General features: G+C 42.2%; 1 protein-coding gene across 5 annotated transcripts in view; it reads left to right on the top strand.

Moving 5' to 3' along the window:
• cdh23 (cadherin-related 23) overlaps positions 1-16,270 on the top strand; it is a 1,160,360-nt gene that overhangs the window by 854,123 nt on the left and 289,967 nt on the right. For all 5 annotated transcript variants that reach the window (XM_063070587.1, XM_063070586.1, XM_063070588.1 and 2 more), the window contains 2 exons: positions 11,903-12,052; positions 12,529-12,657. In XM_063070587.1, the coding sequence (XP_062926657.1) occupies positions 11,903-12,052; positions 12,529-12,657 (279 nt within the window). The remainder of the gene's footprint in view (positions 1-11,902; positions 12,053-12,528; positions 12,658-16,270) is intronic.

The raw sequence follows: 16,270 nt of genomic DNA, 5'->3' as shown, positions 1-16,270 counted from the left end.
GTCTGTAAGGAGTTTCTACATTCTCCCCTTGACCGTGTGGGTTTCCTCTGGGTCCTCGGGTTTCCTTCCACGCTCCAAAAAACTTAAGGATTATTAGGTTAATTAGTCATATAGATGTAATTGGGCAGCACAAGCTTGTTAGATCTGAGGGGCCTGTTATCATGCAGTATCTTCTAAAAATATATTACTTCCATCTGGGTGAGAAATTTCTTCACATATCTAGTTCTGAGCTGTCTGTCCTCCATTTTGAGACTGTAGTTCCAGATCCTCCAGCCAGGGAAAGCATCTTCCCTACATCTACCTTATCAAATCACATAATAATTCTGTATATTTAAATTACATTAGTTCTCATAATTATAATCTGAAGGACATTCTGTCCCAGTCTTCTTAACCTCAATGCATGGCAGAAACAGCAACCTCTAATCCCAGAAACCACATTCAAGTTCAAGTTCAGGTTTAATTGTCATCCAACCAAACATGAATACCCACGAATACAGTCAAATGAAACAACGTTTCTCTGGGACTGAGGTGCAAAACACAGTATCAACAGTCATACACAGCACACGGCACATACATAGCAAGTCCATATAAGATATCAGTAAAACACAATCGCACAAAAAAAAAATATATATATAGTCCAAGACCCTGAGCCCATAAATGTGGCAGAAGTCTGCAGATGAACACAACATGGCTTGTTATCTGCCAAAAAACTGGGGGGTTGGTGCAACATTGACTTCAGCTGTGCCACACCATCCCCGGCACTCCTGTATAGTCCACCAATTCCAATGCCTCTCTTCTGGGCGGCTATAATGAGGCTTGAGGCCTAGTTCTTTCTGTAACCGAGGGCACGCAGCTCCCCTGCCATCCACATTTCACTGTATGTTTTGCTGTACATGTGACAAATAAATTTAAAGTACATTTATTATCAACATGTGTATACATTTATACAAACTTGAGATTCGTCTCCTAACAGGCAGCCATGAAACAAAGAAACCCAAAAAAAAACCATTATAAAGACTATCAAGCACCCAATGTGCAGAGAAAAAAGAGATTATGCAAAAATTAAACGCAAGCTGGTAGCATTCTGAGCTGAATTCCACAAAGACAGTTCAGGCCATTGACCCCTACCTAGTTCAGCGCAGAGTGGAGCAGCAGACTGAACTGGTCCATCCCTCACCTCAGGCCCCACTAGCCAGACATTTTCAATCTGGCCTGGCGCTTAAATCGTCCAAACTTTGGGTTCAGTCGCTTTGATACACTTTGGGTTCTGGACCCCATTGCCTTAATTTGGCCTGTACCCAATCTTTCTGATTTGGCCCGGTGGTTAAATCAATCGTGCCTTGGCCTGTACCCAGTCTTTCTGATTCCAATCTGACCTGTACCCAATCTTTATGATTCCAATTTGACCTGTACCCAATCTTTCTGATTCGGCCCGGTGGTTAAATCAATCGAGCCTTGGTCTGTACCCAATCTTTCTGATTCGGCCCGGCGGTTAAATCAATCGAGCCTTGGGTCTCCCTCGCTCTCGGCGATGGGCCTGCTGCCTCACCTTGCCTCGGTTCTGCCACATCGGATTGCCTCCAAGTCCAAAGGGAAGTTGTATGCTATTGTTTGCGATGATCGTTTACCATAAAAAGAGTGATTAACAAAGTATTTTGTTGTTTTCTTTGTTTCATGGCCACCAGCCAAAAGTTGCTGAGATTCCACCTGCGTCTTCTTAAACTAATCGTTTAATAAAATTGTCCAAAATCCAAAACAAAAAAATGCACCTGACATCCACCAATAAATCAGGAAATTTGACCTACAGCATTCCACATTAACAGTGCCCACCAGAGTCTTGTGAACCAGTCCAGTGAACCTTTGTTCCTTCAAACTGAGGAATCGGATCTGTGTGTAATATTCCATCTGTACTATCATCAGGGTCCTATATAATTCTTGTACAAAGGTCAATATACTGTTTGTCTTCCAAATTGCATACTATAAGTCATGTTAACTTTCAGTGATTTGTATTCAAAAAGACTAACGTGGATGTGAGATAAATGGAGGAGGGGATAAATGATTGGAAGCTTTAAAGAGAGTGCAGAGGAGATTTACTATCTGGATTAGAGAGCAAGCATTATGAGGGTATGTTAAGCAAGCTAGGGCTTTCTCTTTGAAGCTAACGAGGATAAGATATGACTTGATAAAATGTACATGACGAGGAGAGGCATACATAGAGTGGACAGCCAAAGACTTTACCAAGGGTCTAATGGCTATTATGAGGGGGGGTGTTAAGGTGGGGGTGGTAGAGACAGTAACATTGGGGACATTTAAGAAACTCTTAAGCACTTGGATGAAATAAAAATGGACAGCTATGTGGGAGGGAAGGGTTACATTTATCTTAGAGTAGAATAAAGGGTCAGCTCAATATTGTGGGCCAAACAGCCTGTATTGTGCTGGGTCGTACTGTTCACTGTTTTATGTTCCATTCTGTGTTCACTGAGTGAGACCAACATTCATGTAATTATCTGCCCCTAATCCAATTTCTGCGGGTTTCAGGATGATCGGTGTGATGCAGTGGTCAAAATATTTATGAAGTGTAGTTATTGTTGCAGTGTTGGAAACCTCATTGCTAATTTCCACAAAGAGCACTCCAATTGTGACTGGATCATTTGCAATGATGTTTGATTGAAAAGTACATAGTAGTCAGGGCACCAGACAGAAGTATTCTTGCTGCTTATTCCGTAAGGAGGCCAACACCTGGGATGCTGAGAATCTCACCTGAGGAGAAATTGAACAGATAACCCCCCTATTCTCTGTAGTTTCAAAAGGTGAGATGAACTGTACAAAATTTTGGTGGAGGAGAGGCAAGAGACTGCAGGTTTTGGAATATGGAGCAACAAACAATTATCCAGAAGAAGTTAGCAGCATTTAGAGCAGGGGTTCCCAACCATTTTTATGCCGTAGAGCCATACCTTGGATTGAGGTGTCTGTGGACCCCATGCTGGGAACTGCTAATGTTTCAGGTTGAAACATCCCTTAGGGCTCCTATCAGTACATACAAAATGCTGGAAGAACTCAGCAGGCCAGGCAGCATCCATTGAAAAGAGTAAACAGTTAACGTTTTGGGCTGAGACTCTTCATCAGGACTGGGAAAAAAAAAGATGAGAAGTCAGAATAAGAAGGTGGGGGGAGAGGAGGAAGATGTACAAGGTGGTTGGTGATAGGTGAAACTGAGAGAAGGGAAGGGGTGAAGTAAAGAGTTGGGAAGCTGATTGGTGAAAGAGATAAAGGGCTAATGAAGGCGGAATCTGATAGGAGAGGGTAAAAGACTATGGAAGAAAGGGAAGGGAGAGGAGCACCAGAGGGAGGTGACGGGCAGATAGATAAGGAGATAAGATGAGAGAGGGAAACAGGAATGGGAAATGGTGAAAGGTGGTGCGGGGGGGGGGGGCAATTGCCGAAGGTTCAAGAAATCAATGTTCATGCCTTTGAGTTGGAGGCTACCCAGACAGAATATAAGGTGTTGCTCCTCCAGCCTGAGTGTGGCCTCATTGAGGCAGTAGAGGAGGCCATGGACTGACATGTTGGAATGGGAAGTAGAATTGAGATGGGTGGCCACTGGGAGACCCACTTTTTCTGGCGGACAGAGCGTAGGTGGTCGATGAAGTAGTCTCCCAATCTACATCGTGTCTCACCAATATACAGGAGGCCACACCAGGAGCACCATATACAGTGATAACCCCAAAAAACTCAGGTGAAGTGTTGCACCTCACCTGGAAGGACTGTTTGGGGCCCTGAGTGGTAATGAGGGAGGAGGCATAGGGGCAGGTGTAGCACTTGTTCCACTATCAAGGATAAGTGCCAGGAGGGAGATCAGTGGGGAGTTATGAATGGAGAAGGGAGTCATGTAGGGAGCGATCCCTACTGAAAGTATAAAGTGGGGGGGGTGTGGTTGGTGGTGCTTGGGGTGGGATCCTGTTGGAGATTGCGAAAATTACAGAGAGTTCTGTGCTGGACAAGAGGAACCCTGTCCCTGGTGGGGTGGCGGAAGGATGGAGTGAGGGCAAATGTGTGCAAAATGGAAGAGATGCGGGTTAGGGCAGCGTTGATAGTGGCAGAAGGGAAGCCACTTTCTTTGAAGAAGGAGGACATCTCATTAGTTCAGGGCTCCTATGCCAGAGGAATTTGTTCATTTTGGTTATGTAGTCTCAATCTTCTGGTCACATTCTCAAAATCAGGGGTGGACATTTTCAGATTGAGGTATTCCTTGGAGGTTGGTGAATCTGTGAAATTCTCTACCCTGGAAGGCCCTGGACACCAGTCAATAACTGAGTTAAAAGCAGGGATGGTTGCATCTCCAGATATTAAAAATATGGGGATAGGGCAGGAAAATTGCATATGAAATATATCATCCACGATTTTGTTGAATGATGGAGAAGACTTAAGGGGCCAAATGGTTTACTGTACCTCAAATTTTCTGATGTTTTTGCATACATAGCAACAGCAAAGCTAATGCCATCACCTGCTGAGAGAAAAAACAGGAATGGAAGTTATGATCTAGATTTGTTTATCTCAACATTCAGTGTAGTGCATGGAAAAATTTGATTGGAGCACTTTAAATGTTTGCATGCTGCTACAATGTAGTGTTGTCCTTTATTAAGTATAATGAGTTCAGGAACTTGATAAATGAAACCAGCTATATAAGTTTATTTGCAAAACATAGAACTGATGCTGATGTGAATTTGAGATCAAGAGAAAATTATATTTTTTAAAGGCCTTTACTTTATTGTCGCCAAACAATTGATACTAGAGCGTACAATCATCACAGCAATATTTGATTCTGCGCTTCGTGCTCCCTGGAGTACAAATCGATAGGAAATAGTAAAATTTAAATTATAAATCATAAATAGAAAAGGGAAAGTAAGGTAGTACAAAAAACCGAGAGGCAGGTCCGGATATTTGGAGGGTACAGCCCAGATCTGGGTTAGGATCCGTTCAGCAGTCTTATCACAGTTGGAAAGAAGCTGTTCCCAAATCTGGCCGTACGAGTCTTCAAGCTCCTGAGCCTTCTCCCGGAGGGAAGAGGGACGAAAAGTGCGTTGGCCGGGTGGGTCGTGTCCGTGATTATCCTGGCAAACCTATTTCATATAATGAAAGATACTGTGTATAGGAAGGAAGGAAGGAGCACTTTCTGCCCTCAAGTACAACGTATACTGTATGTAGCTGGAAAAGAGTTATCCACCAGAATCCCATGTCTCAGTTTGGCATAGCTAATGCTGATCTCAGAACATATTATTTGAAATGGTTCTGTTTACAGTCAGTCAAGCTAGGAGTTCCAGATCTCATTCCCCTCCAAGTTACAAAAAAAGAAATCCCCGGACACCTCTCTAATCCTTCCACCTTAAATCTCTTCCTCCCATTATTGACCTGTACTCCAATGATCTTTTCTGTTCATGCTATTTAGGGTTCTCTTCATTTTAAATACTGCCCTTCCAGCCACCCTGTATTAAAGCAACCCAGATGTGGGTAATCCTACCCCTCCCCTGACCTTATTCAAGCCGCAGCCCTGTTCTTTTCCAGTCCTGATGATGGGTCACGGTTCAAAACATTGTCTGTTTCTTCCTCTCCTTAGATGCTGTCTGACTTGCTGAGTTCCTTCAGGACTTTGAGTGCATTGCTCAAATTATCCTTCAATTATCCTCTCAACCCTCTAGTGCAGTCACATCCTTCCTATAGTGTGGTTACCAGAACTGCACATAGCATTTATGCTGCAGCCTGAATGATGACTTGGACAGGTTCAGCATGGCTACCTTGTTCTTGCCTTTTGGCCAAGGCACTGGCTACAAGTATCCTCTGCACTATCCTAACCAACTCGCACAGTTTTGAGCTATGTTTAGGAACTGGCCTTCATTTCCCCTTACATAATCAGTGTGTTTACAGGCTACCTAATTCATGCTGTGCCACTGAATTTGTTACTGATAGCTAAGGCAGACTGCTAGGTCGGTAATCATGTCTCAATAACCGCAACTTCCTTTAACCTAAGATAAAACACTTAAAGACACTCTATGGACGTGCTGTTACACCACAAAACTTGTACTAGGCCACTGAAAAATATTAAGGGAGGTAACCAATAATCAGGTCAGAGGTCTGTTTTCAGGATTTTCTCAGAGGAGGAGCTGGAAATAGGATTATTTATGTGTGTGCAATACCCTCTTTACGACCACCATTCTAACGTTCCCTACTTAACTACATTAAAAGCATTGTATAAGTGAGTGTTGTTGTCCTGTACTGACTGACTTATCTCCAATGAGACCTGCTGAATAACTGGTTTTGTGTCTTTTCATTGAAAAGCAAAAAGCTGCAGAGGCTGGAACTCTGAGAAAAACAGGAAGCAGGGCAGGCAGCATCTATGAAGAAAGAAATAGTGCTGATGTTTCTGGCTGTTGACTTTTTCGTACTTTTCTTTTGCCCACTTAAATCATTTATTTTCTCCATGCCTATGCCAACTATCCAGAAAACAATCTGTCTGCAGGAATCGGCCAAAGCTTCTCAAAGGCATGTAGAGTCATTGAGCACTACAGCACAGAGACCTTTCAAACCTTGTAGTCAATACTGAACTGTTATTCTGTCCAGTCCCATCCGGGCCACAGCCTTCCATACTCTTCCCATTCATGTATTTACCCAAACTACTTTTAAATGTTGCAATCAAGCCGGCTGGCAGCTGGCTGATGAGTGGTTAGCTGTTATACTTAGTCCATCTGCCCCAGCTTTGTCCCGAGACCATGCCTGTCAGTGGGGGTGGGGATTAATGGCTCGTTTGTGGGTGGTGCAATCCTTCACTGTGTACCTGTGTACAGCACCTCCTCTCTAAATCATGGTTTTATGGAATTGACTCACATCTCCTAATGACATTGATTGTCCATCCTGAGCTAATGACATTTATTGTCCATCCTGAGGGAGTTAGATATGGCCCTTGTGGCTATGGGGATCAGGGGGTATGGAGGGAAGGCTGGGGCGGGGTTCTGAGTTGGATGATCAGCCATGATCATAATAAATGGTGGTGCAGGCTCGAAGGGCCGAATGGCCTACTCCTGCACCTATTTTCTATGTTTCTATGATATTGGACAGGTGTGGGTGAGCAGCCACCTTGAACCACTCCCATCATTGTAAATGCTTTTTATGTTTTAGGAGTGGACCATATTGATGAGGTCCATAGAGTCTCATGTCCTCTGACTAAAGATGTAGATTTTCCTTCCTTAAAGTGCACTAATGAACCACAATTTACTGACACTAGCATTTCATAAAATTCTGTATTTAAGTTACCCAGCTTTTTGAATTAACTTTCGTTTTGGAAGATAGTGCTGTTGTGATGTATAGGAAAGGTGGGGATAGTCTCTATTACGATGATGATATAAAACTGATTCAAGTAAGTTCATCAAGGCTCAGCATTATTCACCATATACGTTTACATGTATTAGGAATTTACTGTAGTGTGTTGATGCAGCATGCAGCACAAAAAAAACAATGTTCAACAATTATAAAGAAAAAAGAGGGTATAAGTTGGATACGGAATAAAATGTGCATAAATATAGTGGCATGCAAAAGTTTGGGCACCACTGGTCAAAATTGCTGTTACCGTGAATAGCTAAGCGGGTAAAAGATGAACTGATTTCCAAAAGGCATAAAGTTAAGGATGACACATTTCTTTAATATTTTAAGCAAGAAAACTTTTTTATTTCCATCGTTTACAGTTTCAAAATAACAAAAAAGGAAAAGGGCCCAAAGCAAAAGTTTGGGCACCCTGCATGGTCAGTACTTAGTCACACCCCCTTTGGCAAGTATCACAGCTTGTAAGCGCTTTTTGTAACCAACTAAGAGTCTTTCAATTCTTGTTTGGGGGATTTTCGCCTATCCTTCCTTGCAAAAGGCTTCTAGTTCTGTGAGATTCTTGGGCCGTCTTGCATGCACTGCTCTTTTGAGGTCTATCCACAGATATTCAATGATGTTTAGGTCGGAGGACTGAGAGGGCCATGGCAAAACCTTCAGCTTGCACCTCTTGAGGTAGTCCATTGTGGATTTTGAGGTGTGTTTAGGTTCATTATCCTGTTGTAGAAGCCAACCTCTTTTCATCTTCAGCTTTTTTACAGATGGTGTGATCTTTGCTTCCAGAATTTGCTGGTATTTAATTGAATTCATTCTTCCCTCTACCAGTAAATGTTCCCTGTGCCACTGGCTGCAGCACAAGTTGTATTCAAAAGGTTCAAAGGAACATCTAAACAAGCCTGATGCATTTTGGAAACAAGTCCTGTGGACTGATGAAGTCAAAATAGAACTTTTTGGCTGCAATGAGCAAAGGCATGTTTGGAGAAAAAAGGGTGCAGAATTTCATGAAAAGAACCCCTCTCCAACTGTTAAGCACGGGGGTGGATCGATCATGCTTTGGGCTTGTGTTGCAGCCAGTGGCACGGGGGACATTTCACTGGCAGAGGGAAGAATGAATTCAATTAAATACCAGCAAATTCTGGAAGCAAACATCACATCGTCTGTAAAAAAAAAGGCCAAAGATGAAAAGAGGATTGCTTCTACAACAGGATAATGAACCTAAACACACCTCAAAATCCACAATGGGCTACCTCAAGAGGTGCAAGCTGAAGGTTTTGCCATGGCCCTCACAGTCCCCCGACCTAAACATCATCGAAAATCTGTGGATAGACCTCAAAAGAGCAGTGCATGCAAGACAGCCCAAGAATCTCACAGAACTAGAAGCCTTTTGCAAGGAACGATGGGCGAAAATCCCCCAAACAAGAATTGAAAGACTCTTAGCTGGCTACAAAAAGCATTTACAAGCTGTGATACTTGCCAAAGGGGGTGTTACAAAGTACTGCCATGCAGGGTGCCCAAACTTTTGGTTCAGGCCCTTTTCCTTTTTTGTTATTTTGAAACTGTAAAAGATGGAAATAAAAAAGTTCTCTTGCTTTAAAATATTAAAGAAATGTGTCATCTTTAACTTTATGCCTTTTGGAAATCAATTCATCTTTTGCTCGCTTAGCTATTCACAGTAATTGAAATTTTGACCGGGGTGCCCAAACTTTTGCATGCCACTGTACATAAATACTAGCATTTATTTACAATGTAAGCAGTTTTATAAAAAGTAGTTCAAAGTGTTTATAGTTCAGTGATTTATGTAATAGATAGAGGGGGTGGGGGACGCTAACTAGAATGGTTGATCAGATTAACTGCGTGGGGAAGAAACTTTCAAGATGGTATGAAGTTTTTGTTTTAAAAGCCTTGTAGCACTTTTAGGAAGGGAGCTTTTGGAAAAGGCAGTTTGCTTGGTGAGTATTGTCTCCAATGATTTTTCCTGCCCGCTTCTTTGGCCTGGACTCCTACATATCCTACAATGATGGTAGACTGCAGCCTACGGTCTTTTCTGCTGACCTGACTGTTCACTGCAGTTTTCCTATATTGTGAGAGGACCAAACCTCACAGTAATGGCTAACGTGAGGATGCTGTCATGAAAGAACATTAGGAAGAATGATCTCCAGGTTTCTTCTTAGCAACTCCTGTGAACATGATCATGTCTTCAGCCACAATGTCCAGCATCAGGAAGAGGGTCACAAGAGAAAGAGGAGAGGACATAGTGTGGGAAGAAAAATAAATTTAACACTTTTAAGCCTGTCATTGAGGATGTTATATTTACATAAATGAGAAGTGAGACATTTTGAAACCTGTTTATCTTTGGTTGTTGTTGGACTTGCTCACCTTTCAACACCTGGTACCAGTGTGGTGCCTGATGCTGCAGTTTCCTCTCGCATCCCACAGAGTTGGGAGGGTAACTGGCTATTTTTAATTGCTCCTGATGTGTGGGGAGGGTGGTGGAAGCTGAAGAGAATAAGGATGATATAACAAAAATAGTATTAATGTAGAATTAGTGTAAATGATTGCTTGATTGGTAGTGTGGATTGATGGATTGTTTCTAGTCTGTATGTCTCTATAATTCTATATGCCATAATCATGCCATGCTGAGGGTTTATTTGTCTACTATCCAAAGAGTGCTTTTGACTCTTCATCACTCTTCAAGTGAAGAAACTTCTCATTTAATGCTAAATGATCTGCTTCTTAATTTAAGACTGTATCCTCCCTATTTCTAAGTTCCTTTGCTAAAGGAAGCATTCTAGCCTTATCTATCCTTTTGAGCCCTCTTAAGTATTTTGTACGTTTGAGTGAGATGACCTCTCATTCTTCTAAACTTAGTCAACCCTGTGTCTCCTCGTGGAACCTGCCATCCCAGAAGCCAGCCTGGTGAAACTTTGTGGCATTTTCTCCGGTAATTGCAGTGCTTCCATCCTTCTTTGGGTAAAGAGACTCAGGTTGTATACAGTCCTCCAGGGATGAACTCACCACGGCCATGTGTAATTGTATTAGCACATCTTTACTTTACCTTGTGATAAAGGCTAACCTTGATATTGGTTTTGGTTTATTATTGTCAAATCTACCAAAATACATTGAGGGCAGGTAGTGTAATGCTATTACAGGGCCAGCAACCCAAGTCCAATTCCCACTGCTGTCTTTCAGGAGTTTGTACATTCTCCCTGTGACCTCCAGGTGATCTGGTTTCCTCCCACATTCCAAAGACATATGGGTTAGTAAGTCAATTGGTCACATGGGTGCAACTGGGCAGCGTAATCTCGTTGGTCTGGAAGAGCCTGTTACCATGCAATATCTCTAAATAAAAAATAAATGAATACAGTGAAAGCTTTATTTTTGCATTCCATCCAGTCCATTCGTGCCTTACATAATTGAACTGAGGCAGTAAAGCAAAAACAAAGCATGATGTAGTGTTGCAGTTACAGAGAAAATGCAGTACAGTTGACAAATAAAGTGTAAGGGTCGCAGCAAATACAATTGAGAGTTAAAGGGTTAATCTTACCATAATCATCTCCAAGGATCATTAACTTGTTTTGATGGAGAGGCTTGTGATTTCCTGAGATCCCAAGAATAATGCTGTCTGGAAATTTCCTCCTGGTAAGGTCAGCCATGGCAGGAAGGTCAAGAGGGGAGGTTTTAGACAAAGAGCAATCCAACCAAGATCTCAATGGTAGAGCTGGCAGAAGATAATACATCATTATGTCAGTGAAGGTAGAGGAAGGCTGCAGCAGTGAAGGGTACTGAGTCGTCTTGCACTTCATGCCACTGGGTCCTGACCCAATCAGTTGAGCACCTTGTGGTGGTTGCCCATCGGTCCGCCTCCCCACGTTAAACAAAATAATGCACAGGCATTCTCCACTGAGCGAATCCATCCCTGACTGTACCATTTGCCTTCCTAACTGCCAGACCTGCATGTTGGCTTACAGTGACGTGTACAAGGACCCTCAAGTCCTTTTTAGCATCAACATTTCCTACTCTCTCACCCTTAGAAATAAATCAGCTTTTGTTCCAAAGTGAATAACCCCACATCTTTCCACATTTGCTCCATCTGTCATGCTGTTTCTCACTCACTTAATCTCATCTGTATCCCCTTAAAGCTATTTCTGCGTGCTCGACACTACTCAAAATCCTTACTTGGTTTACACGTCATCAGCAAAATGGGATTGCAATTGGAGATCACACTAAAAGCAACAGTTAGTGAATTAACAATTTGAAATCACTTTGTATTTGGTGGTAAAGCAAACGTGGAGTTTGGAATATTCTTCCAGTAACTAAGCAGCCCCATTTGAATGTGGCTACATTAAAGTTGGTTGTGGAGGAAATTGGGAAGGTCGTGAAATTCATAGAAATATTAACACTGTTGCTTAATATTTATTAAAAGAAATCACACTTTTCCACTGACTGTCAAAGCAGTTGTTTAATGGGTCACATGGGTTATGTGGGGTTTTGTTATCGTGACTATTAACTTCATTTCCTGCCTTATATCTGACAGGTAATCATCACTGTGGAAGATAAGAATGATAACAGCCCCATGTTTGATGCAAGTTCCGATTCCTCAGTGGAGATACAGGAGGATGCTCCCATTGGCAAGCGAGTAGCTGTTGTCTCTGCACGGGATCCGGATGCTAAGCAGAATGGACTGGTATGAACAGCTGATTTCCAGTAATGCAAAAACATTTCCTTCTGGATTAAAATTTCCACACACCATTTGTTTCTGGGCATTGCTGGGTGAATAAGCAACTGCCAAATCAAAGAAACAACAGGAATGCAGCAATTAATAGTTTATTTTTGACATTAAAATCTATCTGCAACTAGAGGGACTGGGCAAGAGCCTTAAAAACTTAGGTCAGTCAGGTTATTAGATAAACTCTTGAACCGTAACCTAGGCTTAAGTCTACTCCTGAAAGATACCACAGAAGATTGGTTATTAATAATATAGAAGACTAATTCTAAGCTAGGATAGCTAAGTAGTATTCCTCATCTGTATCTACTTTTCCAAATCAAAGCATATCTACTGAAAAAAGTGCTTCCAGAAAATGTCAAGTGCTATTTGACAGTTTGAGCATTTGTTTCCATTTCCTCCACGTGAAAACAGTTTTGTCTTTATACACACTTCAGGTTAATTTTACTATTCTGTCTGGAAATACTAACGGAGCATTTCGGATTAGCACCTCGAATAGAAGTCGTGGAGAGATCTACCTTGCTAAACACCTGGACAGAGAACAAACTGCCAGATATGTATTAACGGTAAGTTTACTGGATGTCATTGTGTATTTGCTTAGTTAGCCTGGAAATGCAACCGCAATCAGTTATGTAGTTGGTCCTTGTCCATTTCACTAAAGTTTTACACTGATTCTCAGACTCAGAGACTGAATCACAATTCATTGCCACAAGCTTTTTCCATATCTATTCTCTCAATTTTAGCACATATCTTTTGCAAGGATTTGCTGAATTTCGTGTGTCCTATTGCAAAGATGACTATATAAAGGAAAGAGGAACACAAGTAACAGTTTATTCTCTCTCTCCTCTTTCTCTCCCATCTCCCTCCTCCCCCCTTCTCTCCTTTCCCATTCTCTCTCTCCCCTCTCTCTACCCCTCTCCCTCTCTCCTCCCTCTCCCTCTCCTTCCCCTTCCCCTCTCCTCTCTCATCCACCCCCTCACCCCTCTCCCCCTCTCCCCACTCCCCCCTCTCCCCCTCCCTCTCTCCTCTCTCTCCCCCTCCCTCTCTCCTCTCTCCTCTCTCTTCTCTATCCCTCTCTATCTCCTATCATCATGATCATTTCCAGGAGAACCCAAGCACATCGTTTATTTTTATTTAGAGATACAGCACAATAACAGGCCCTTCTGGCAAACAAGTCCAGTTATACCCATATGAACAATTCACCTACTTAACCCTGCATCTTCAGAATGTGGAAGGAAACCGGAGCACATGAAGGAGACCCACATTGTCAAAGGGAGAATAATCAGACTCCGTACACACAGAGACAGGGTTTGAATGCTGATTACTGATGCTGTAATAGCGTTATGTTCCATTCTGCCACCATTCTTCCCACTTTAGAGCCAATGAAAAAATTCAGATGTATTTTCTGTGATATATAGGAAGAGTATCAATTGATTTGTAAACAGCAATATGATAATGACCAGGTTATCTATTTCTTTTAATGATAATAACTGAAGGATAAATATTGGCTGTGGCACCAAGAAGAGCTCCTTGATCTTTTGTAAAATAGTGCCAATGGATCTTCTTTATCCACTTAAATGAGTACAGCAAGTCCTCATTATCCGCAAGGAACAAGGGTTGCAGAGGAGTAGAGTCGTAGAACACAGCAACAGGTCTTTTGGTCCATACCAAACTGCTATTCTGCCAAGTCCCATCGACCCACACCTGGACCAGAAGCCTTTATACCACTCCCATCTATCCAAGCTTTTCTTAAGACCTTAAGGCATTAGAGCTGAATTAGGCCATTTGGCACATCGAGTCTACTCAGCTATTCCATTATAACTGATTTACTATCCCTCTAAATCCCATTTTCCTGCCTTCTCCCTGTAACCTTTGATGCCCTTACTAATCAAGAACCTATCAAACCTCACTTTAATTATACCCAATGACCTGGCCTCCATAGCCGCCTGTGGCAATTAATTCCATAATTCACCTCCCTATGACTTAAACAATTCCTTCTCAACTCATTAGGTTAACCTAATGAGTAGTGATAATGTGATTCTCACTACCACAAGAGGTGATTGAAGTAAATATTTTAAATGTATTTCAGAATCAGGTTTAATATCACCAACATGTGTTGTGAAACTTGTTATTTTGCGCCAGCAGTACGGTGCAATACATTAAAATGAACTGCAAAATACAATATGAACTATATACTGTATATGAAAAATTAAGTTAAATAAATCATGCAAAAGGAGAGCAAAAGTAATGAGATAGTGTTCATGGGTTGGTTCATTGCCCCTTTAGAGATCCGATAGTGGAGGGGACGAGACTGTTCCCAAAACATTGAATGCGCGTCTTCCATTTCTGTACCTCCTTCCTGATGGTAGCAATGAGAAGAGGACATGTCCTGGTTGCCCTCTTGTCCTTAATGATGTATTTCAGGGGAGGCTGAGTAAATAGATAATGGAAAGAAAATTGAGGAAAATAGAGTGCCACACTGATAAATTTAGCTGAGGAAAGATGGAAGGAGGCTTAAGAGGAGTGTAAACAGCACCATGGCCTAGTTGAGTAAAGTGGCCCGTTCTTGTGTGGTGCATCCTTCCCATCCAAACACCAAGGAACAAAATAAAAGGAAGAGAGCTTTCAGGATGTAGGGTATAGGGTGTATTGGGGGAGTGGACTATTTAAAATCAAGAGAAAAGGTTCTCTATTATTTTAGTGGAAACTTCAAGACTGTCGGGGTTAATTTCTTCTTCACTAAAGAAACTTGGTTATCCATCTCAGCATGACATTACCCTTATCTTTAGATTGGTTTGTAGATAACCTGAAGATGGTTAGAACTGCAACTGAAAAACGGACCATATTACATGTAGTACATATGTTCTGAGAGGTAACTCATGTCTGGTGATTAGGCTGTCAAGACTATTGCCAGTGATGAGTTACATTTTCCCTCAAGACTGTTGACAGCCTTAAAAAAAAGTGTCCTTTTACATTCTTGTTGGCATGAGGATGCAGCTTGCTCCACCTATCATCCACGAGCCTTTGTCCCGCCCCCTTTCCCCTTCTAGTTCAGTCTACTCATTGTCCCCTCCTAATCTGGTTCCACATCATCTCCTTAACCTCCATACACACTCTCTTAAACAGACAACCTTTGCTGTTCCCTCTCAGTACTGATGCTAACCCAAAACGTCAATTTACTCCTTTTGCCTTCACAGATAGTTTTTGGCCCACAGTGTTCTGGCAAGCCCCTCACTGGTACTCCTCTGACTTGACAGCAGTGGTAGAGTGAGGATATGCCGGGTCATGAGGATGACAGCAGTGTACGCTTCCACTGCTGCTGTTGGTCCACAGAGTCTTGTGGATGCCTGGCTTTAAGCTGCCTGATCTATTCTGAGACCGTCTCAATTAACCTGTCAGCAGTGCCCTGCCATATAATGAAGGGTGTGAAGATGTCCAAGGCAAAATTCCTTTCAGCTAGAGAGAGTCATAGAATATTAGAACAAAACTTAAATAACTAGAAAAACTCCGTGGGTCAAACAGCATATATGGATGCAAAAGCTGCTGTTGATGCTTCAGGTTGAGACTGTGTGTCAGAACTGAGGGGGAATTAGAAAGATTACCAGTATATAGCAATATAGGTTCGGGGTGTGACAGTTGCTTGACCTACAGAGTTCTTCCAACGTTGTGCTTTTCAATCCAGTTTCTTGCATCTGCAGTCTCTTGTCATCACAGGCTTTTATTCTGATTTTCCAACGATTGGAATTGGTTTATTATTGTCACATGTACTGAGGTACAGTGAAAAGTTTTTCTTGCATACTGTTTGTACAGATCAATTGAGCAAATGCAAGATAAACCAATAACAGAATGTGGATAACGTGTAACAGCTACAGGGAAAGTGCAGTGCAGGTAGACAATAATCTGCAAAATCATAACAAGATGGAGCCCAACTTTTCATCGTAGGGAAACATTCAGTGGTTTTATAACAGAGGGGTAGTGACTGTCCTCGAGCTTGGTGGTATGTGCTTTCAGGCTTTTATATCTGCCCAATGAGAGAGGGGAGAAGAGAGAATGTCTGGAGTGAGTGGGGTCTTTGATTATGTTAGCTGCTTTACTGAGGCATTGGGAAGTATAGGCAGAGGCCATGGAGGGGAGGCTTGTCCTTGAGATAAGCTGAGCTGTGCCCACAACCTGCACTTT

The sequence above is a fragment of the Mobula hypostoma genome, chromosome 18, assembly GCF_963921235.1.
Source record: "Mobula hypostoma chromosome 18, sMobHyp1.1, whole genome shotgun sequence".
In the NCBI taxonomy this organism is placed as follows: Eukaryota; Metazoa; Chordata; class Chondrichthyes; order Myliobatiformes; family Myliobatidae; genus Mobula; species Mobula hypostoma.
This window is presented reverse-complemented; position numbering and strand designations above follow the sequence as displayed.